Source organism: Anser cygnoides, chromosome 7, assembly GCF_040182565.1.
Source record: "Anser cygnoides isolate HZ-2024a breed goose chromosome 7, Taihu_goose_T2T_genome, whole genome shotgun sequence".
NCBI classification, from domain to species: Eukaryota; Metazoa; Chordata; class Aves; order Anseriformes; family Anatidae; genus Anser; species Anser cygnoides.
Window position 1 is genome coordinate 28,613,660 of NC_089879.1, and position 22,854 is coordinate 28,636,513.

Consider the following 22,854-nt stretch of genomic DNA (forward strand, 5'->3'; position numbering starts at 1 on the left):
TCATCCTGTTTCAGTTGTCATAGCTTCACATGCTGGTAAATCACTCCATTTTCTTTGTACCAGTTCTTCTTGACTGCGATACAGAGCACAGAAAAAGCATCTTAGACATGTTTGAATTTGTGATTTAACAGGAGAAAGAGCAGTTAAAAGGGCAGCCTGTTGATTGATTGCCTCGCTAAGCAGCTGTGGCACAATGGCTCATCACAGTGCAGTGGGGTCCCTCTAAAGACATTCCCAAACATGAACTGCTGAACAAGTTGTTTTGATGTTGATTCTTCCCTGAGTGATTTTGGGGTTTTGGTTTTTGCACTTGGGACTGTATGAACTTCTGGTGAATGTTAGCAGTTGCTGATAGTTAATCTTTATTATAAAGTCTAGTTCATTTTATGAAGTACACAGTGTTTTCTTCTTTGGGGGAAGAAAGTATGTTTGTGCTTAAAAATAAAATTGCAATAAGGATGGGAAAGTGGATCTTTCTTGAAATAGGCTGTGCCAGTCAGGCCTCATATTCAAGCTCTCTTCAACCTAAATGTTCTAATACTGCAGTATCACCAGCCATCCACATCAGCTTCTGAGCTTCAATTGGCTTTTATAGGACCCGCATATTTCTCCTTGCAGGATATGGACCTGTGGTATACTGAACACTTATTTGCTATTGTATGTGTGTGTGTGCTTTAAGTTTAACAGTTCAGTATTAGCCTTGCTAAGCTTCTTTCACTGTATGTTACTGTCTGTCTATAAGACAGATCAAGTAAGTTTGACAAATTATTAGTGTAACTTCAGAGAAAGGTGTGTTGAATAAGTTGCTTGAATATTTCAGCCCCATTTCTAACTCCAACTTTAAACAGAAGGAAAAAAAGGAAAAAAAAAGAAAGTCCTTTAAGTTACTTTCAGTGTCAACTCTCTGAATGTTATTGCTGTATCAGAGGATATGTATGCTGTAATGGGATTCCCAGAAATACTGTCTTCTGGCATGAGTATTTCCTGTGATGCAAAATGTGTTTGATGATGATTCTGTTCAAAATGGCTATGAATAAGCTGAGTGTTCTGGGGGATGATAACAGTTAACAGGTTTGTCCTTGCCAGGAAGTTTTTGCATAATATATTGTTCTTTGACTGCTTTTCTAATGTTACCTTTTGAGAAATGCAAAGTTGAACAGGTCTGTCTTTGAGCTGATGCAAGAAATCTCCTCAAAAGGTACCAAGACACTACATCTTGTAGAAAAAGTGTACTCTTCTTTTAATGGCCTCTTGTGAAATGTTTTTTTTAAGGTTTACATATTTGTGCTTAATACAGCATACAAAATGTATTAATGTGTGCTCGTTTTGACATGATATATTGTGCATGAATGAAAACTGATTCAGTTGCTTTGCTTGCTCACGTTTATCATATATCATACTTTCCATATTTGATGTATGACATATGCTTCTTAAAATCATTTCATGTAAAGTTTTACTTTAGTTTTTCCAACCAAAAGGAATATCGCATGATAAACAAATGCAAAAGTTCCTTTTCTTCATTTATTTATATTATTTTTTAAAATATTGACTCAGAAAAGCTCTTGCTCTTATTGGCTTTGTGAGTGTGAAGCATATCCGAATTGTGCATGGGAGATAGAGATTTGAATTTATTCCAGTTGCTTCACAGTTTGCACATCAATTGCCTGTCACTTAAAGGAATTTTGGGTTCTGCATGAAATAGTTCTGACTGGTTTAAAAAAAAATATTTTAGATATATAATGTCTTTTTACACAAGTTTATATTTTGTATAGGTTCAATATCTGAATAGAATGACAACAACAACAGAAATAATTAAAAGGATAATTCTAATAGTTGTGCAAATCAAAGACATACCTAAACAGGCAAAATAGAACTGATACAAATATTTCAGAATTACGACATCAGAAAGTCAATAGGAAGTAAGAGAAGAATTTTTGATGTGGTTTTTATTTTTACCTTGTGGATTCCTTCTTTGTGTTTTCTGTTCTTCATTTTTTGCAGACTTGGTTGCAATGTGCTTTCTGTCTTTCATTTTATGTTGCTTTTTGTTTTGGACCAATTGTCAGTATATGGTTCATTCCTATTGTTTATTTCCTTTTTAATCTTCTTTTGCCTCCTCCATCCCAACTCATGCAAACAATTGTATTTGCTTTTTGTAATATTACAACGTTTACTGACCAATTTTCTTCTCTGGTCTCTCTGTTTTTCAATCATTTTTGTTGATTTTATGTTTGATTTTAATTTAACAATTTAAGAAACAGTTGAACGGAGTGCAGGAGCAACAAGATCCCTACCTGCTACTTACTCATACAAGCCATTCTTTTCAACACGGCCATATCAGTCATGGACAACAGCTCCAATTACAGTGCCTGGGCAAACCAAATCAGGCTTCACTTCCTTATCAAGCTCTTCCTCTAACACTCCTACAGCTTCCCCATTAAAATCAATATGGTCTGTTTCTTCTGCTTCTCCAATCAAATCCACATTAGGAGCTTCTACCACATCTTCAGTTAAATCTGTTAGTGATGTAGCATCTCCGATTAGATCATTTCGGACAATCTCTTCACCAATAAAAACTGTGGTATCACAGCCTCCATACAATATACAGGTTACTTCAGGCTCTTTCGTCAGAGCTCCCGCAGTGACAGAAGCTGCTAGCCTAAAAGGGCTGGCATCCACTACCACATTCCCCTCTCGGACATCTCCAGTGACTACAGCAGGGTCTCTCTTGGAGAGATCATCCATAACCATGACGCCTCCAGCATCCCCCAAATCCAACATTAACATGTACTCTTCAAGTTTGCCTCTTAAATCGGTCATCACATCAGCATCCTCACTTTTATCGTCCCCTCTAAAGTCAGTGGTGTCACCTGCTAAGTCAGCAGTTGATGCTGTTTCATCCTCTAAGGTCATGATGGCCTCGTCTCTCTCGTCGCCAGCAAAACATGTAGCTGGGCACACAGATGTACCGTTGCTTAATGGGTCTGTGTCACCTCTGAAATACCCATCTTCTTCCAACCTAATAAATGGATCCAAAGCTGCAGCTGTTTTTCAAGACAAGATCACTGCAGCTGCACATTCTGCAAGTTGTGCTGCTAGCGCAGTTGCTGACACAGCTGAGAGGGTGTTTTCAACTGCTTCAACAATGTCATTTTCTCCACTCAGGTCATTTGTGTCTTCAGCACCATCAGCTTTCCAGTCAATAAGAACTCCTCCTGCAGGTGCTTTGTATACAGCCCTTGGGTCAATATCAGCAACTACCTCATCCGTAACTTCATCAACAATAACAGTGCCAGTATATTCTGTAGTCAATGTTTTGTCTGAACCAGCATTAAAGAAGCTCCCAGAGTCATCTCCGCTTACAAAATCAGCTGCTGCGTTACTGTCACCTATTAAAACATTGACTACAGAGGCACGCACACAGCCTCCCTATAATCGAACTTCTTCTCCAATAAAATCATCCTTGTTCTTAACACCCTCTGCTCTCAAATTGTCCACACCATCTTCTTTATCCTCCAGTCAGGAGATACTGAAAGATGTTGCTGAAATGAAGGAGGATCTAATAAGAATGACTGCAATATTGCAGACAGATGTCACAGAGGACAAACCATTCCAACCTGAGATACCAAAAGAGGGTAGAATTGATGATGAAGAGCCCTTTAAAATTGTTGAGAAAGTAAAAGAGGACTTAGTAAAAGTTAGTGAGATACTGAAAAAAGATGTGTGTTTAGAAAGTAAAGGGTCGGCTAAAGTATCCAAAAGTGATCAAGGACACCTATCTGAGGATGACTGGGTAGAGTTCAGTACAGAGGAGATTGATGAAGCGAGACAGCAAGCTTTGACAACTCCTATATCTGTTCCAGAGAAGGTCCAAATTAAAACTAAAACCATGTCGGAAAAGGATTATAACTTGTCAAAAGTTATTGATTACTTAGCAAATGATATTGGTAGCAGTTCATTAACAAACATAAAGTACAAGTTTGAAGAGGGGAAAAAAGAAGGTGAAGAGAGACAAAAACGCATTTTAAAACCAGCTATTGCTTTGCAGGAACATAAACTTAAAATGCCTCCAGCCTCCATGAGGCCTTCAACATCAGAAAAGGAGTTATGTAAAATTGCAGATTCCTTTTTTGGAACAGATACAATTTTAGAGTCTCCGGATGACTTTTCTCAACATGATCAAGATAAAAGTCCCTTATCTGACAGTGGCTTTGAAACAAGGAGTGAAAAGACACCTTCTGCCCCACAAAGTGCTGAAAGCACAGGACCAAAACCCCTTTTCCATGATGTACCCATCCCTCCTGTCATTACAGAAACAAGAACTGAAGTAGTGCATGTTATCCGCAGCTACGAACCGTCATCTGAAGAAATTCCAGAGCAGAAAGCAGAGGAGCTACCAGCCTCGAAACCTGCACCTACATTTATGGAGCTGGAGCAAAAGCCTGCTGGGTCTATTAAAGAGAAAGTTAAAGCATTCCAAATGAAAGCCAGCAGCAGTGAGGAAGATGACCACAAATGTGTCCTTAGCAAAGGTGTCCGAGTAAAAGAAGAAACTCATATCACTACGACAACTAGAATGGTTTATCATAAACCTCCATGCACCGAAAGCACATCTGAAAGAATTGAGGAAACAATGTCTGTTCATGACATAATGAAAGCCTTTCAGTCTGGACGTGACCCTTCCAAAGAACTAGCAGGTCTGTTTGAACATAAATCATCAGTAACATCCGATGTTAGCAAGTCTGCTGAAACTTCACCACAACATGCAGAGAAGGACAGCAAAATGAAACCCAAACTGGAGCGAATAATAGAGGTCCATATTGAAAAAGGTAATCAGGCTGAACCTACTGAAGTGATTATTAGAGAAACAAAAAAGCATCCAGAAAAAGAAATGTATGTATATCAGAAAGACTTACCTCGGGGAGATATTAACTTAAAAGAGTTGGAAAAACATGATGCTTTTCCTTGTTCAGATGAACAAGGTCAGCAAGAAGAAGAGGAGCTCACAGCCGAAGAGTCACTTCCTTCTTATCTGGAATCCTCTAGAGTTAACACTCCCGTGTCCCAGGAAGAAGACAGTCGCCCTAGTTCTGCTCAACTCATGTCTGATGACTCTTACAAAACACTGAAGCTTTTGAGTCAGCACTCAATAGAATACCATGATGATGAGTTGTCAGAACTAAGAGGGGAGTCTTACAGGTTTGCTGAGAAAATGCTTCTTTCAGAAAAGCTAGATGTTTCTCATTCTGATACTGAGGAGTCAGTTACTGACCATGCTCTACCCCTTAGTGCAGAGTTACAGGGGTCTGATAAACGATGCAGAGAAAAAGTAGCTACTGCCCCCAAAAAAGAGATTCTCTCCAAAATCTATAAAGATGTTTCTGAAAATGGTGTGGGTAAAATGTCTAAAGATGATCATTATGATAAAGTGACAGTGTTACACTATACTGGAGATGTTAGTAGTCCAAAACATGCGATGTGGATGCGCTTTACTGAGGACAGATTAGACAGAGGTAGAGAAAAGTTGATATATGAAGACAGGGTGGACAGGACTGTTAAGGAGGCAGAAGAAAAACTGACTGAAGTATCACAGTTTTTTCGGGATAAAACAGAGAAGTTGAATGATGAGCTACAGTCTCCAGAGAAAAAGCAGCATAAAAGAAATGGTAAAGAAATACATTCTAGCCAGAGCTCTGCCAGCAGCAGCCCTGAGAAGGTTCTGCTCTCTGAATTACCAGCGTCCGGTGACGAATGGAGTAAGGTGAAGCAATACGCACATGATGGGAAATGTTTTCCCAAAGTGGATGAAAGAAAAGTGTCCAGTTTGCCCAGCAGTCCTGAAAAAAGGATATTTGTGCAACCAGCAGAGGACTCTAAACAAACTATGGAACACAAAGGGAGTGCTCAGCAGACTGGAGTACCTGAGGTTTCACAGACTGGATTTCAGCTGAAGCAATCAAAGCTCAGTTCCATTAGGCTAAAGTTTGAACAAAGTATAAGCCCAAGGAGTAAGGATCTAACTCAAGAAGAAAAAAAGCTGGACAGTCAGTCCAAAATTCCAGTAAAGAAATTGCAAGAAAGTAAGTTACCAGTGTATCAGTTTTATTCCAGAGAGAAACATGCAAAACAAGTAGAGCTCGTTGATGGGAGCACAGCTTTACAGAAAGAGGTGAAAATACAGGAAGATTTTGTTCCAGGTAAAGGAAAAGCTATAGAAGACTTTTGTGCTTCAGAGACACAGAAGCAAAGAACTGAAATGAGTAAAAGCGTGCCAGAATACTTTTCAGAACTGCAGACAAAAGACCTGGTCTATGGCTCAGACTCAACAAAGGGACACTGGGACAAAAAAATCTATAGGACATGGGAAAGTCCTGGAACTTCTAATCATAAAACACAAAAAGAAAAACTTTCACATGTGCTTGTTCCAGATACAGTGAAAGAAAACCATGTTGATCATGTTGAAGCTAAAACTGACAAAGAAAGTGAATTTATCACTGTGACAGAGCACAAATTGGCAGCAAATGGAATTCATTCGGAAGAAGTGAAGGAACTGACTGTAAAATCTCCCTCAAAAAAGGTCTTATACAGAGAATTTGTTGTCAGGGAGGGAGAACATAACGGTGAAGTAGCTGATAAAATGTCCAAAAGGAAAGAAGAAATTGCTGTGTCCCATATTCCAGTCAGGATTGTTGAGGAGAAGAGAGCCATGCTTGATGGAGTTTATCAACTTTCAGCTAAAGTATCCCAATCAGCTGTGATTAAGGAGAAAGTTGAGAGACAGATTGATTATGTGGAAGATGATCAAATAAAGCATTCAGAAATCAGAAAAGTTACCAAGCAGCAGAGCTCGATAGGTCTAAGTCCTCCTGTTGAGGAAACTGAGTTATCCCCTAGCAAATCACCAGATTCTTTAGAATTTAGTCCAGGAAAGGAATCTCCTTTGAGTGACTTAGTTGACCCCAGTGCCAGTGATTACTTGAATAAAGTTGCACCATTAGTAAGTACTGAGGGAGTGAAAGAAATTAAGACCTTACCTGTTTATGTCAGTTTTGTTCAAGTCGGAAAGCAATATGAGAAAGAGGTGCAACAAGGAAATATAAAAAAAATTGTCAGTCAGGAGAGTAAGACAGTACAAGAGACAAGGGGGACATTTTACACAGCTAGACAGCAAAAACAACCTCCTTCTCCACAAGGCAGTCCAGAAGATGACACCCTAGAACAAGTGTCCTTTATAGATAGCTCTGGCAAAAGCCCTTTAACACCAGAAACACCAAGTTCAGAGGAAGTGAGTTATGAGTTTACATCTAAAACACCTGACTCACTAATAGCATATATCCCTGGCAAGCCCAGTCCTATACCTGAGGTATCTGAGGAATCAGAGGAGGAAGCAGAGGCTAAATCAACCTCTGTAAAACAGGCAGAAGTTGAGGAACCACAAACTGACAAATCACTACCTAATCATATAAATAAGGACTCTAACAAAAGACCAAAAGGTAACAGAGTTGCCTACATTGAATTTCCTCCTCCTCCACCACTGGATGCAGACCAAGGCGAGGCAGAAAAGAAGCCCCACTATTCCACTGAGAGTGAAATGGAGATGACAGAAGTGAACTTGCAAGATGAACACGACAAATACCAACTGGCTGAACCAGTTATAAGAGTGCAGCCGCCGTCTCCTGTGCCACCGGGAGCAGATGTCAGTGACTCCAGTGACGACGAATCTCTCTATCAACCTGTTCCACTTAAAAAGTATACATTCAAACTGAAAGAACTGGAAGATGACCAGAAAGAAACCTCAAAACCCAGAGCCCCCGAAAAGGTTGAGAAACAGAAAGAGTTAGGACATCCCACTTCTGGGAAACCTAGTGAGTTTGACGTTGGGCTTGATTCACCCCAGAATGATGTAGTGCAAAATGGGAATAATAATGACCAGTCTGTCACAGAGTGTTCCATAGCAACCACTGCAGAATTCTCCCATGATACCGATGCGACTGAGATTGACTCTCTTGACGGTTATGATTTGCAAGATGAAGATGATGGTTTAACTGAGAGTGATTCTAAACTTGCAGGTCCAGCAGTTGAAACCAAAAAGGACGTATGGACTACAGAAGGTATTCTAAAGCAGACTGATCGCTGCTTTAGCCAGAGTAAACTTGAAGTCATTGAGGAGGAAGGCAAGGTAGGCCCTGAAGAAGACAAGGTGCCTTCGAAGGGTCCAGCTTCTGAAAAGGCCGGAGATAAAAGCGAACAGAAGTCAGGGGCACAGTTTTTCACTTTGGAAGGCAGACACCCTGACAGGACTGTGTTTCCCGATTCGTATTTCAGTTACAAAGTAGATGAAGAATTTGCAACACCTTTCAAAACAGTGGCCACTAAGAGTCTAGATTTTGACCCGTGGTCCAATAACCGAGGTGACGACGAAGTGTTTGAGACTAAATCAAGGGATGATGAGGCTAAGCCATTTGGTCTGGCAGTGGAAGACAGATCTCAAGCAACAACACCTGATACAACTCCAGCCAGAACTCCAACAGATGAAAGTACGCCAACTAGCGAGCCCAACCCCTTCCCATTTCATGAAGGGAAGATGTTTGAGATGACTCGCAGTGGTGCAATTGACATGAGCAAGAGGGATTTTGTTGAAGAAAGACTCCAATTTTTTCAGATTGGTGAGCATACTTCTGAAGGGAAGTCAGGGGACAAGGGGGAAGGGGATAAAAGTACAGTCACTGCCATCACACAGCCACAGGCAGGGGACAACACTGTAGAAACAAACCTAGAGAGACCAGTAGAAACAACAGCAGATGAACATAAGCCCATCATCCAGGCCAGTGGAGATTGCATGGAACAAACACTTGGTAGTAACTCACTGGAAAAATCATCGGCAGCAGTAAACGCTTCTAAAGTTGATCCCAAATTGCGCACACCAATTAAAATGGGAATTTCTGCTTCCACCATGACTCTGAAGAAAGATGGCCCTGGCGAAGTGACAGATAAGATAGAAGCTGTGATGCCAAGTGGTCAGGGATTAGAAAATGAAACCGTAGAAGTGATTGCGAGTTCAGCTTCTAGCCAGACAAGCTGTAGGCAAACAGAGAACACTGAGTTTCCAAAAGATAATTTTAATAACAACAACAATTTGGATTCATCTGCTGTCCCTACAGATGATATTACCTGTAATGTAGTGCTAAAAGAACATTCAGAACCGAAATGTTCCCTGCAGAAAGCTAATCAAGCGAAAAGCACTTCAGGAAAAGGTACAGGGACAACACAAGGACACAGAGTAAGAGATAAGCAAAAAGCACACGGAGAGCAGCAAAAGTCAACAGAGTTGGTAGGGACTAGAGGAAAATCAAAACTTCCTGTAAAGGCCAGCTCAGTAAAAGACGTCTTGCCACAAAATAATGTCCAAAGCAATGCAGGGAGTAAAGTGAGACGGGCTATTAAGCCTGACAAAGCAAAACAAGATAATTCTCCTCCCTGTCTAGAAGCAAGGTCTAGGATTCCTGTAAAAAATACACATAGGAGCAATCTAGCTAGAAAACCTGCAGCCCTGCCAAAACAAGAGCAGGTAGAGAAAGAAAAAACAAAACAGCTTCCTTCTAAATTACCAGTAAAGGTAAGATCTACCTCCGTCACAATGACAACAGTTAAAGTAAGAAAAAATCAGCTTAGGGAGGTATGTAAACATTCTATTGAATATTTTAAGGGAATTAGTGGTGAGACATTAAAGCTTGTGGATCGTCTATCTGATGAAGAGAAAAAGATGCAGTCAGAGGTCTCTGACGATGAAGAAGACAGTACATCAAGGAACACATCATTATCAGAAGCTACTCAAGTTTACCAGCCTTCCATTACATCGAAGTCTGCTAGAGATATGAGAACAGAGGCAGCATCTATAAAATCAAAGATTGAAAAGGCCGACAGTGAGAGGAGGAGGAGTAAGAGGACTGGTGAGAATGAAGGCAGTCAGGTTTCTGGAGCTCTCATGGCTCACCTCGTGGAGATCAAGCCTAGTTTGTAAAACTTTCAACTTGTTGATCCTAGTGCATGAACTGTTGTGATTGCCTGTGGAGTGACTTAACCGTAGTTTTCATTCTGTCATTGTCATCTGTACGTGCTGTCTTATACTCTTCTTTCTTCCTTTAAACAAATCCTGTACTGTAGAAAGCTAGTGAAGCATGCCAAAGACATTGTTGTAACTCAGAAATGGAAAGTTTTCTTTTGTGACAGCAAATTTGTTCTGTCAAAGTAGAGAAAATAGATGTTAATCTGGTCTTGGTGGTTTCCACCAGTAAATGAACAACTTGTGTACAGTCTAACGGCTAGATTGTCAGCATGTTTGGTTTCATTACACAACATCATGTAGTTTGACATTTGGCTTTACACAGGTGAAAAAATGTGCTTTGTAGGTTATTAGGACACACAACCATTCTAGTAAACAATATAATCACCGGCAACTTAGTTGAATTAAAGCTATTATTTATAATAAACTATTGTCCGGTATTATGGTTTTCTGTGCAAAACCCTTTTAATCGAGAAATTGTAAATCACAGGTCCACAGAGTCCATGTGAACGGACAGATATAAGGATGGCAATTGTAGCCGATCACCTAGGACTTAGCTGGACAGGTAAGCTTTTCTGCTTTTATATTGAAATCAGCTGTTACATTCTCAGGTAGTCTTTTTACTAAAAGCTGCAGCAAGGCCCCCATCAGGAGAAGGCCTCCCTTCTCCTGAATTTGCACTGAACCTGGCCTCCCAAAATATTCAGCAGATCACTTGGCAAAGATGCCCAATAAGAAATAGCTGTGAAGAACTGTCTTATGGGCTCACAATAAATCAAACAGAAACTGATAGAGCAAACAGTTAAAATGAGTCATTTCCCAAGATGTTACACTCAAATAGTTGAGAGAATCTTATCTGCTCAGGGTCAGGGCTGTCTGTGTCTCAGGGCAGAGAATCCCCCAAAGTGCTGGAGCTTTTTAGGGGTCCCAGCAGCTTGGTGCCATGTGGGGTTGCCTCGTCATACACCCACTGTACCCTCCGCAAACTGACGTGCAGAGCTGGCCCTTCATGGGCTTATGGGTGCAGCAGCCAACTCTCCATGGGCATAGGTGAACACAGTGCTGGTGCCTGAGCTGCACAGCAAGCTCGCAAATGAATGATGGTCACCAGAACAAGCACATTATCAGTGAGCAGTGACGAGGTCTCCATGGAGCTTTACTTTGCTCTGGTTAAGTGTCTTACTGGGTTTAAATACAATAATAACTCAAAGAGATGTGATTGAAAATTCAGAATTGTGCCTGTCTTAGGAAATTAAAATGTAAGTGTATAATGCCATGTTCATTATTATCTGTTAAGATACCCATTTATGTCAGGTAGTTTTGTTGATGTCTGTGTGATCTAAGAAAGTTAATATTTCTAAGCCTGACAGGATAATTGAGAGATATGTGCTTTGTTTGGTGTTTTTGTTGTTGTTTTTTTCTTTTTTTCTTTTTTTCCTTTTTTTTTTCTTTTTACTTTATAGAACTGGCAAGAGAACTGAATTTTTCTGTGGATGAAATAAATCAAATCCGAGTAGAAAACCCAAATTCTCTTATTGCTCAAAGCTTCATGTTATTAAAAAAATGGGTTACCAGAGACGGGAAAAATGCTACAAGTAAGTTCAAGCAGTTACTTCTGTTGTTTGTAAATTATAGCCCATTCCAAATGTTGCCTGTTCTAAGTAGGTTAAATTGAAGAAAACAAAATGAACTTCTTTCACAAACCACTAATGGAAAAAAAAAGTTTTAGTTATATTTTTACCAGAAGCCAGAGATGTGTCATATTTATTCAGTACATATGCAGAAGGAAATAATCTGTTCTCCACATCCATAATTGATGGGACAAGTAAGAAGCTTAAATTCCAGCAAAGGAAGTATTAGGGAAAACTTGCCAATAGCAAGGAATGTGAAACATGGAAATAGGCTGCCTGGAAAATTTAGGTAGTCTCACAGTACTGCAGGTTGTAACAAGACTATATACCTTTCTGTGAGGAGTGGCAGGTGTGACTGGGACAATGGATCTCTTTGAGGCCACATTTCTGGGCAAATTCTGCTATTTTTATCTGTACTTGAACTGCTCAAATTGAAATAGAGGGTTGATTTTTGCATTAGGTCAGTAGTGTTTGTTACAGTTGTCTAATCCACAAAACCCTACACGGTATTTGAGTCAACTTGGATCTTTTGCACCATAAAAGTCGTTTCCAGTATTACTGTGTTCTTGTAACACAGGATTATTGTAAATGAGATTTCAGGATGGATTGCATGATAGCCTTACATGCATTATTACCTACATGGCTACCTGTTCTGTTCCTCAAAATAGAATGGTAACAAGGATCTTTACATTCCCTTTATGTTCCAGTAAAAGGATATTTTGTTTCAGTAGTAAGTAAATATATTATTTAAGAACTCCCTGACCTTATTCTTTGTGGTTCTCGTGTTATAATAGGATTATACTTGGGGAGAGGAGAATCTTAATAGGTATATATCTTGAGTTAGTAGGCAGCAGAATGTCTGCTTAGACAAATGGAGTTTGCTAGAACCAAAGGCATTGGGACAGAAACGTATGCAAGCAACTTATAATTAGCAAAATGTAAATGTAACTGAGAAAGACAATTACACAGTTCTGCAATGCTGAACTTTTTTTCCTGACATGTCTTATTTGTTTTTCAGCTGATGCCTTAACTTCTGTATTGACAAAAATTAATCGAATAGATATTGTGACCCTATTGGAAGGACCAATATTTGATTATGGAAATATTTCAGGCACCAGAAGTTTTGCAGATGAAAATAACGTTTTTCATGATCCCATTGATGGTAATTGAATTCCATGGTCGTATTTAGTTCAGTGGCAATAATGCAATAATGTTGTATGAACTAGATGGTTAAAAAAAAAAAAGGAAAAAGTAAATTCTAAACAAGTAACTGGTTTTCATGTCAAGGGTTTTTCCTCATAGTATGATATTTAGGTTGCACATTAACATCTCAGAGAGTAAGCTCAGGATCCCACAAATGCACGCCTCAGTGAGCTCGTTCCTACCAGCCTCGCCTCAGTGTCAGTTGACAAAACCTGATTTTTTTTCTCCTGTGGTAGTTGTGTTTTGATGCTTGCCCATGTATATTTTTAATGTGCTTGGTATTGCATGCTTTCCAAGCTTGCTGGAAATAGACATACATGCACGCGCAGACATGTATATATATTTTCTTTGGATTTCTGTCTAGGTAAGTAACAGAATTCTTCAAAGAAAAAAAAAAGGAAAAAAAAATCAAGTGTGTAGCAGTTGCATGAGATACGTTAATGTGCAGTTTACTACCCAGCCTGAGACAAATAAATATCAGTTATTTTGAGATTTTCACAAAATTTTTGTGATTTTGGACCATTATTGTCCAAATGTACAGTGGCAGTAGAAAAATAAGAAAATGTTTTATTATTGCATGAGAGAATATCTTTGTCAGCCTACTAATGAATAGAACTGTTCAGTGATCTTCACATGGAAGCTGTACCCACTGAGCACAGAATGGTGCTGGTTAATTTTGAGCCAAATCTTTAAAGGATAAATGGAGTTCTGCTTATAAAACAGAATTGCCGTAGGTATACTTAATATTTATCATCATGTTGAAGATGCTAAATGTTGTTGTTTTGTCTTTTAAATGTTAGTTAATGGGCACTGGGTTGCTGCATCCTTTACTTTCATTTTTGACAAGTTTATTATAAATAGCTTGTTAAGTAAGACTTTTCTCTTTTGAGTTCTATTTCCTTTGCTTTTTGTAATTGGTTCAAATATTTATTAGTCTCTGTATTTTAGTAGGATGTTTTTGTAGTCAGAACATATAAGCTCAGTGTACCTCCATTACTGAGCAGCATTACTGGTCATTGAATCATTGCATTACAGAAAAAAATTTCTGTTGACATTTTAAGAAAGTTGCTCTTGAAATGTTACTTGCGCCTTTCAATAGTAGCATCAGTATTTTTATGAAAAAATACGCTTTTCTGCAGTTGCTTTCTGTCTCTCCTCTTCTCTGAGCCTTCCTCAAGCTTCCTTTCCTCACCAAGACCAGACCACCTTTACCTTTCTCTCAGCTGATTCAGGAAATAAAAAAAAGGGAAAAGAAAAAAAGAAAACCCAACCCTGTAAATGCACGTCCCATTGCAGGCAGTACAATGTCCAGTTAACCCCACACAATGTATTTTTTTTTCCTTTTGTAGGTTACCCAACCTATAATTTGCTGGAGAAAATTTTCAGATTTTGTTGTCATTTTATATTTATATTCAGTTTAATCCTTTTGTATGATTTTCCTGTGTTTTCATCGATTTCCTTTTCTTTTCTCTCTTTATTTGATCAGTGTATCTGATTGTACCCATGTCGCCAAGATCACCTCAGTCTCCAAGATCACCAAGATCTCCTTACTCACCACAGTCCTCTCACCTGTATAGCTTTACTGTACCTGAAATATTCATATAGCTCTCCCTGTGTTTTTGTGTTCTTATCCCTTTGTTAAATTCCCTTTTTAGTTTTTTATCCTGCTGCATATTTAGATCTACTATTCTTTATTATCCTCATTGAGATCCATTTCTGTTCCTTGTTCTTTAACTATTCCATTCTTGTGGCTCTGTGGTTAAATGGAGATATAGATTAGTAGCATTGTATTGCTAGTATTGTGTACTTTTTGATATAAGTAAGTTAAAAATGTGGACCTGTTTTAAAAATAATACCTACTTGCAAAAAAGTGGCTGTCCTATGTTTTGATCTGCTTCTGTCTTTAAAGTTTATTTATTAAAATTCCAAATTCAAGGAAATAAAAACTGGGAAAGAAAGATATACACAATTTGGCTGCAAGATGTTGGATTGGATATAAACGGACAGCCACCCCTGTCCACATTTAATTCCATGCATGCTTGTAAGGCAATCTGCTATAGCTTGAAAATGTTCAAATGGCTGCAAAAAACAATTGTTGAAATCTTTACAAACTATTTACAAAATACTCAAAAGTACTGGCTTTGCTGTACTAGCTATTTTGGCAATGCTCATTTTTGTTCATCTAATTAGAACAAAGTAAATGAATCTATCAGAACTGCATTTGTTCTTAATCCGCATCTTCACAGTTTTCATACTTTATGTAATTCATGAATCATTTGACATTTGCTGGTTCGTTGCTCCATGCTTCATCCCAGTTAGTCCAAATGTGCTGTCTTCCTTAGGTTATCCCTCCATTCAAGTGGAACTGGAAACTCCCACTGGGTTGCGCTTCGTGCCGCCCACCCCTTTCCATCAGGACGATTTCTTTAGCGACACCTCTAGCCTAGAGTCACCCCTTAGAACTCCCAGTAGACTGAGTGACGTGGTAGTGACCTCCCAGGGACATGTAGATGGTACAGCAGCAACACCGCCAGTGGTGACTGAAGAAGATACTTCTCTGGACGACAGCAAACTCGATTTCTCAGTGCCTAGAGAAGGAACTCCCAAAGATATTTCTGTAGGCCAGAGCCAATTGGAGGAAGTGGACCTTAAAGATTATCCGCGGTATCTTGGTAGTTATGGCGGGATACCAAAGGATGCTAAACAAAAGCAGAGTGAAGAGACTAGCAAAACAGGAATAAGGACTGAACAGCCTGAGAGAGAAAAGTCTGGTAGTGATGAGGAGATGACGGAAGAAAAGTTTAAATCTCTGTTTGAGGACATTCATCTGGAAGAAGGAGCTGAGTCTGAGGAGATGACGGAAGAGAAAGTATGGTCAATTCTTAAAGGTGTTCAGCAAGCAGAACGCGAAATGTCTTCAATTACAGGTTGGCAAACCGACTCGTCAAGTGTCACTGAGCCACCAACGTCGGGACGCAGAATAGGTGGTAGCCTGCTAGATCGTCTGGATGATAGGTGAGAATCTGCTTACAAAGGTGTGCGTGTAAGCGAGCCTAACTGCGCTGCTTTCACCTTCAGAAGCAGTGCTCAGGCTGTGGTTCCGTAGTTCCCTGTGTGTATGTGTTTATATACGTATACGCACATGTATTTAGAAGAAAAAGCGGTGCTTAACTCAGTTAGGCCTGAAACGCATTTAACTTTAAACATGTATATATAGCAGGTTTCATGCTTAATATAAGATTAGTTTTTATTACATTTTCTAGATAATATTGCTTTTCATGTTCTTTGTAATTGTGTGTTTCCATTCTGAAGGAATCTAAGCAGGCATAGATGGAATTGGAATGTGGGGCTACGAAATGTATATCAGTTGAAACTGTAATACTGCATTACTCTTATTTCTAGAGTACCTTTTTAGCAGTCACCCTTTTCATGGCATATCTGCCTTCCCTCAGATAGTCATCACTTTTCCATAACCCAATTTTTAAATTGTCACTGTTTTTATAACACTTACTTAAGTGTGTTATGTCATGCTAATTTACTTGACGTTTTAAGAGATGAGTTGCAAATCATAGGAAGGTAAGAATGACAACACCAAATCCTTTTCGTCCCATATACTGCCTCCCAACAGTGAATGAAGAGGATGCTTGGGGAAGAAAATTCCATTTTTCCCTCCTCTGCTTTCCCAAGGTCAATTTGCTTTCAGCATAATGACCTGCTAAGATGGTGAATGCTTTCTACATATTTATCCTCAACGAATTTCTCTTGCATGAGCCTTTGCAGCCTCCCCTTGGACCTACATAAGTTTTCAGCATTTACAGTATGTACTGGCATGTTTGGCCATACTGGTACCCACTGGTGAAGATCTCCTGCTCTTATTTTGAACTTGGCTTCTGTGATTACTAATGGAAGGAGCCAGCTCTGCATGAGGTGTAAATCAGCAGAGAATGACTGTCTGCAGAGTGGTTTTCTCTCTGTCAGCAGATCCTTTGCATCTTTGACTCAGAATGTTTAAGGGTTCCAGGTAGCATGAGGTACTCTTACTGAATCAAGCGGGAACATGGCCGTTGATTTCAGCAAGCTGATTTTTCTAACAAGGCCATAAAGCACTTGATCTACTAGTGTTGTGATTCCTGTTGTTATGTTAAGCAATGCTTGTTATTCTGCCTTCTATACTCTGTTCAATTAATAAAATATCTCTTCTAGAAGTAAAAGGCCTTCCTTAGAAGATGACCTGTCCATTTCTAGCTAGATGAATTCAATTTGCTATCTTCTATAACAGTTTTGCCAGCAAATAGCTGTAGTATTTTTATGTGTACAGTCCAACTGTTTATTTGAAATGTAAGCAAAATAAAACAGAAACCTGTGCATCAGAAGTGCAGGTTAAACCTGCCCGAAGGTAATCTGAGATAAAGTTTTGGCCAGAGCTTTGTATCTCGTAGTAATGTTTCTTGCTGTTGGCTCTGTATATTATTGAAACTGTACTGAGTAATTATTCTTGAGTACTAATATTTTTTAAGATGCATGAGTTATTGGAGTACAGGTACTACAATTGGAGGGGAAAATAACCAAAATTATTAGTAACTGCAGAGTAACAGATACTTTGTTCACCTCCTTGGTTAGAGAGCAGGTTAAAGAATTACTGCCTTGGGGATTTATCTCGTGATTATACAAGGGAAATGGTAGGTTTTGTGTATTTTTCTTTCTCTTTTTATTTTTTTCTTTTTTTCCCTTAAGTTGAAGGGAATTAACACATAGCATTTGGTCTTGATTCCAGTGTCCACCATGTTCTCATTGCTTCTGAAAAGATACCGTGATGCAGACAAGGCTATTAAATAGATTGATGCTTGCACGCTGAATTAAAAATTTTACTTTGTCTGAAATGTGTGCGCTGAGTAAAGGCTCAGTAAAGGGGTTCAGTGCTTCTGCCTTCTGTTGTGTGATTTAAACACTGAACGGCTGTCTATTTTTTTCCCCTGTAGCTTGGACCAATGTAGGGATTCTGTTACCTCATATGTCAAAGGAGAAGCAGGGAAGCCAGAAACAAATGGAAGTCTCTCTGAATCCACAGCTGAGATGAAAACTAAATCCTACGTCCAAGAATCTTTAAACGATGTGGGAAAACACAGTGACAAAGAAGCCCTGAAAACAAAGCCCCAACTTTCAGCTGGTACTGATGAGCAAACGTTATCATCAACCGCATATCAGAAATCTTTGGAAGAGACTAGCAAGCCAACAACAGAAGGCAACAAAACATCTGTGCCTGTCAGTGTGAAGAAGATGAGCTGGAGTTCTTCAGAAGATGGCAAGCCAAGAGCAAGCATCCAAGAGGAGGAGGGAGCAGTAATGTCTGAACAGAAGGTACAGTATGTCCTGTAATTATTAACTGCTTGAGGAGTCCCTATTGCTTAACATAATTTTTATAGGACTTGTAACATTGTGCCAGGTGTGGTTTGGTTTATTTAATCTATCTTTATGCATTTTCTATTTATTACTAAATTAAGAAAATTGGAAATTAGTGGAAATTTATGTTCTGCGGTGTAAATAGAACAAAGTGTAGTCGGGGCAGTCAGAGGAGCCAAGCAGGGCTGCATAATCTTGTTCTTAAGGGGGCCCCGAGCCTTGGAAGAGGTTAGAGCAGGTTGTGACTGCTGTCCTGCATCGCTGGGGAGCAGGCCCCCCTCCTGCCTAAGTACCACCTGTGCAGACAGTGCCAAACCACTCAGCTGTCCTTGAGCTGCTTCCATAAAGGTGATGCCACTGTTTTCATCTCTGTTTGTGACATTGAGGTGAGCAAAGAGAGGTACTCTGTCTTCTTCATTGTCCCTAACACCCCTGCATTTTTCCTTTTCATTTTTTTTTTCACTCTGTTAAAGTGCAGGAAAATGAATCTTGAGTAAAATCTAATCTCTTCCATATATTTTGTTCCCTGGCTTCATTCATTCCAACTCCAAGGTGCATCCAGCCAAGAGGAATCAAAAGATGTGCAAATGTATAAAGCACTTTTCCAGGTGGTGGTTTGTTCTTAAAATACTGCTGAGGGGCTCTCTTTTGGTTCTACCTTGCCTGGCTTGCACATCTTTACCTATGGTGTCTCATTTTTAAGTTGGTTTCAGACAACGAAAATTTTAATAGGTTTCTCAATGGCATATATTTATTTCCCAGAAGCTTAACAGTAAAATTGATGCAAGGAATTGCTTATAGCCCAGTGTAGGGATTGGGGCTGGTGGGCAATCCCTAGGCTCAGTGATTGTGAAAAAGGGAATTACTGAGTTTCTTCTACATTTCTCTCTCTACTGATACTGTCTTTTCTTGGGTGTAGTACAGGAGGAGACTATAACTTATGATGTGATGCATTTTAGTAGATGCATTTGCTTCTACATGATGTGGCTTTTTTTTTTATTGTAGCACAATAAAAATTGTCAGCTGTGGTGGTCTGCAATAAATCATTCAAGTTTAAATTACTTCATTTTAAACTGTTCTTTCGATTATACAATCAAGAATTCTTTTATTAGATAGTACCATAATCAGTCTCACCAGTTATGCAGTGTATGATTGTTATTATCTTGTTGTTAATTCATGACATAGTTAAAGCAGCAAAGATCTTTCCTAATGATCACTAATTACTGAATACTTTAAAAAAAAAAAAAAAAAAGAAGAGCCTGCTGCAAAGGCAGCTAAATGCAGATATCAGAGTTCCTTTATTTGGCTTTGGGGCAGACCTTGGGCTGATGATGTTATACTCAGTTTAAACACAGGGATAAGCATAGAAGCGCACTGTAACACGTGCTGAGGGGTGTGCAGCAGTGGTGCACTCCCCCCTCTGGATTCCCATCAGTGAGAAGATAAGTTGTCATCCACTTCTGTTTTGTCTTCACTTCTGGATCTGGATTGGTAAGAATAAGTGTGTGCATTTCATATGTGCGCTTTTTGCACTACTTTTGCTTTCTTGGTAAAGGGTGATAATCTTATCTTCCAAGTAACAAGTCTTTTTTATGGACATGGTCTTTGAATCAACTGGTATCAGAAAACAATGTGATTTCTAAACCTGGGTCTCTCACTTAATCTTCTTGAAGTCGGTAGTTTAATTACTCTGAGTCCAGTTCATAGTGAGATACTTCAAGTGCTGTCATGAAAAGAGTTTCAATTGTAGTGTCTCTGGAAGGCATTCTTCAGAAACGAGCCATAAAGGGGTAAAGGTTTGAAAGAAGCAGATTCATTTCTGTGGAAGGAAGTGGTGAACAAAAGCAAATGACTTCCTAAAGTTAGCAGTTTTTTCTGTGACCATGTGGGAAACACCTAAGAAGTAGTAAGCATTCACCTGCCTGGAGGGGCCTGCATCAGTGTTTGGCACACGGTTCTGCACCAGAAGATAAACTTGGTCCATAGGTACTGGGCTGCTGCCTGGTGAGGTGGATGAAATGAATTGTTGGCTTAATCCCATGTCACTTAACTGCCCAAAAATTTAAAAAAGCAGTGCAGTGACAGTGTAGACCATGTAATGCTCTGTCAGTGACCAAGCATCACATTCAAGTGACCTTTGGAAATGACAGGAGTGCAGCGCAGTTATTCTGTTACCCCAAAGAGGTGATGTCCTGTGGTCACAGTGACTCCCAGTGTCAGAGTTTCAGCAGGGCTAAAACACTTGAAGCTGTTTATTAACCACTCTTCCTCCAAAAACCTTTGTGCCCTCTTGGGAATCTTCTGCTTCCTGTTACTTGTTCAGGATAGCATTGGGTGTGGGTTTTTTTGTTCTTTTTTTTTTTTTTTTTTTTTTGTATTGATATATTTGGCTAGCGTCAGAGGACAGCAGGAGACTTTGTGTGCAGATGAGTACTGTCATCCTGCCTCAACTGCTTTTTGTTACATAGCCCTTTTTCTCCACCGCCCACCTATGCCTACTCTTACTTGAAACATCATTTCTGAGAAGTGCTTCTGGTTTGGGATGTCTTGGGACAGATTCAAAAAATAGAAACAGAGATGCAGTTAGCAATATCGACTGCACATGTCTTTAGAGTCACTTTTGGGATGCTGTTGAGTTATTATAGAGAAAGTTATCCAATTTCTCTGCTCAGAAAACAGTTGTTTGAGCCTAGTCCATCAAAGCCCTCTCTGCCAGCCATGTGCACACACAGCTGCTCAGCCCCAGAGCCCAAGAGCTCTGTGGGTTTTGCAGGGGAAAGCATCAGGGCTGTCGGAGGGCCCCAGGATGGAGCGGACGCCTGCATGCAGCTGCTGCACGTCCCCAGCACCAGGCTTCTGACCTGGCCTGAGCTGAGCTCTGCCAGTTCCCTTCTTAAAAAACACAGATGATTGTGCTTCACAGATCAGCTAGTACCATTTAAAAATAGTTAAATACTGAGTAGGAAAACCACTTGCATGGAGAAGGTCTTCAAAATGCTTATTTTTGGTCTTTGGTAGGTGGGCCACTGAATCTTTGTGTGACCGTTGCCTTTCTTTGTAAGGGAATTCACTTCCATACCTTGTGAATCCATGTAATTAGTCTGAATTGTTAATTTTTGAGGAGGAAACAGCAAGCAGTTATGACAGGTTTTTCTGCATACAATGTTTTTAACTACTAAGATAAAGAAATGTAGGAGGTCAAATGCATTCCAAATACCATTTTCTTAGGCTTAAAAGCTGCTGCAATATTCAATACCTGGTATACTTGTCAAGCTCTACAGCATATCAAAGAACAGAGGCCTCCCATCATATACTTTAGGAGCAAGACTGCGAGTTATGTATATAATACAGACAGGAAAAATGTTGTCCATGATAACCTCTGTTTTCTTCTTATAGTTCTGGTAGCACGTTGTGTCTTGCAAATGTGCTGTTCAAATGTACTAAAACTGCATTTATTAGGAATGTAGTGACAGTGACAGTGAGATTCAGAGTGATTCAAGCTCAGGTGAGGAGCAGAGGATTACTACAAGAGTTTATCGACGGCGGTTGATTTTGAAGGTATTTTGTGATTCGCGTTCTTGAGGCGACGTTGGCATGGATGTGGGTTTGGACTGCCGTGTGAGACTGTCAGTTCTGGCATAATGGAGTCCCTCTGGTACTATGCTTTCCATGCCAGCTTGTTTTTATAACCAGATGCTACGTGGCCTTTCCTTGCTTAACCCAGAGGTTTATGGTTTCTTCTGCTGGAAAACTACTGTGCTGCATGGCATGTTGTGTTCTTCACTGTTTTGCATGCCATCTTAAAGACTGCAGCTAGATGCAGCGTGTTTATCTGATGCAGAACAAAACGAATTACAGACAGATATGGCTGACACATTTTTTTCCTTTTTTCTCTTTTCTAAAAAAAATCTAAACTACAAGTTAAAAAAAAAAAAAGCAGGAATGTGCAAGAGTGGGATATAGGAGAGTCTGGGCCATGTACTCTGGGTGAACATTGTCATCCAGAGGCCCTGGTGTGTTCTGGAAAGCCTCTCCAAAGCAGCAGGTGATCCTGATTTGAAACCTACTGCAGTTAATAAGAGGCCTTGCATCGCCTTCAGTAGGCTTTATTTAGTGTATTTATTTACAGATGCCCTAGCACAACATACTTTATATGCTAATAACAATGGTAGAGACAGAAATAATTGCATTTGCCCTCATGTAGTTTCTTGTACGGTCGCATAGTATGGTAGTGTTTGCCTTGAGCATATAGCATAAGAAAATAATTCTTCATCAGAAATGATGTTAATTCTCAGTAACTTAAAGGATTTATTAGATTCTTATTAGAAAATCATGTAGTAAAGCCATGAAAAGGACAAACAGCCACTGTAGTACTATTACAGCAATAGCTGAGTTTGCCTAGGATATAATTGTTACTTCAGTAATGATTAGTGACACCTACCTATGTTGCTGTTATTTGTGTGTTTAGTGGAGAAGGGTACATATACATGCACTGCACCTTTTGTATAATGTAGATGGCAGATAGGCTGCTATGCACAGCTGTTGATCTCTCCAAGA

General features: G+C 39.5%; 1 protein-coding gene across 13 annotated transcripts in view; it reads left to right on the forward strand.

The window, feature by feature from the left end:
• Nucleotides 1-22,854, forward strand: part of ANK3 (ankyrin 3) — a 365,999-nt gene that overhangs the window by 328,854 nt on the left and 14,291 nt on the right. For 6 of the 13 annotated variants that reach the window (XM_067000746.1, XM_067000749.1, XM_067000750.1 and 3 more), the window contains 7 exons: nt 2,256-9,950; nt 10,554-10,628; nt 11,527-11,658; nt 12,713-12,856; nt 15,240-15,912; nt 17,877-18,255; nt 21,757-21,855. In XM_067000746.1, the coding sequence (XP_066856847.1) occupies nt 2,256-9,950; nt 10,554-10,628; nt 11,527-11,658; nt 12,713-12,856; nt 15,240-15,912; nt 17,877-18,255; nt 21,757-21,855 (9,197 nt within the window). The remainder of the gene's footprint in view (nt 1-2,255; nt 9,951-10,553; nt 10,629-11,526; nt 11,659-12,712; nt 12,857-15,239; nt 15,913-17,876; nt 18,256-21,756; nt 21,856-22,854) is intronic. The other 7 variants (XM_067000752.1, XM_067000753.1, XM_067000754.1 and 4 more) reach the window with 4 other exon arrangements.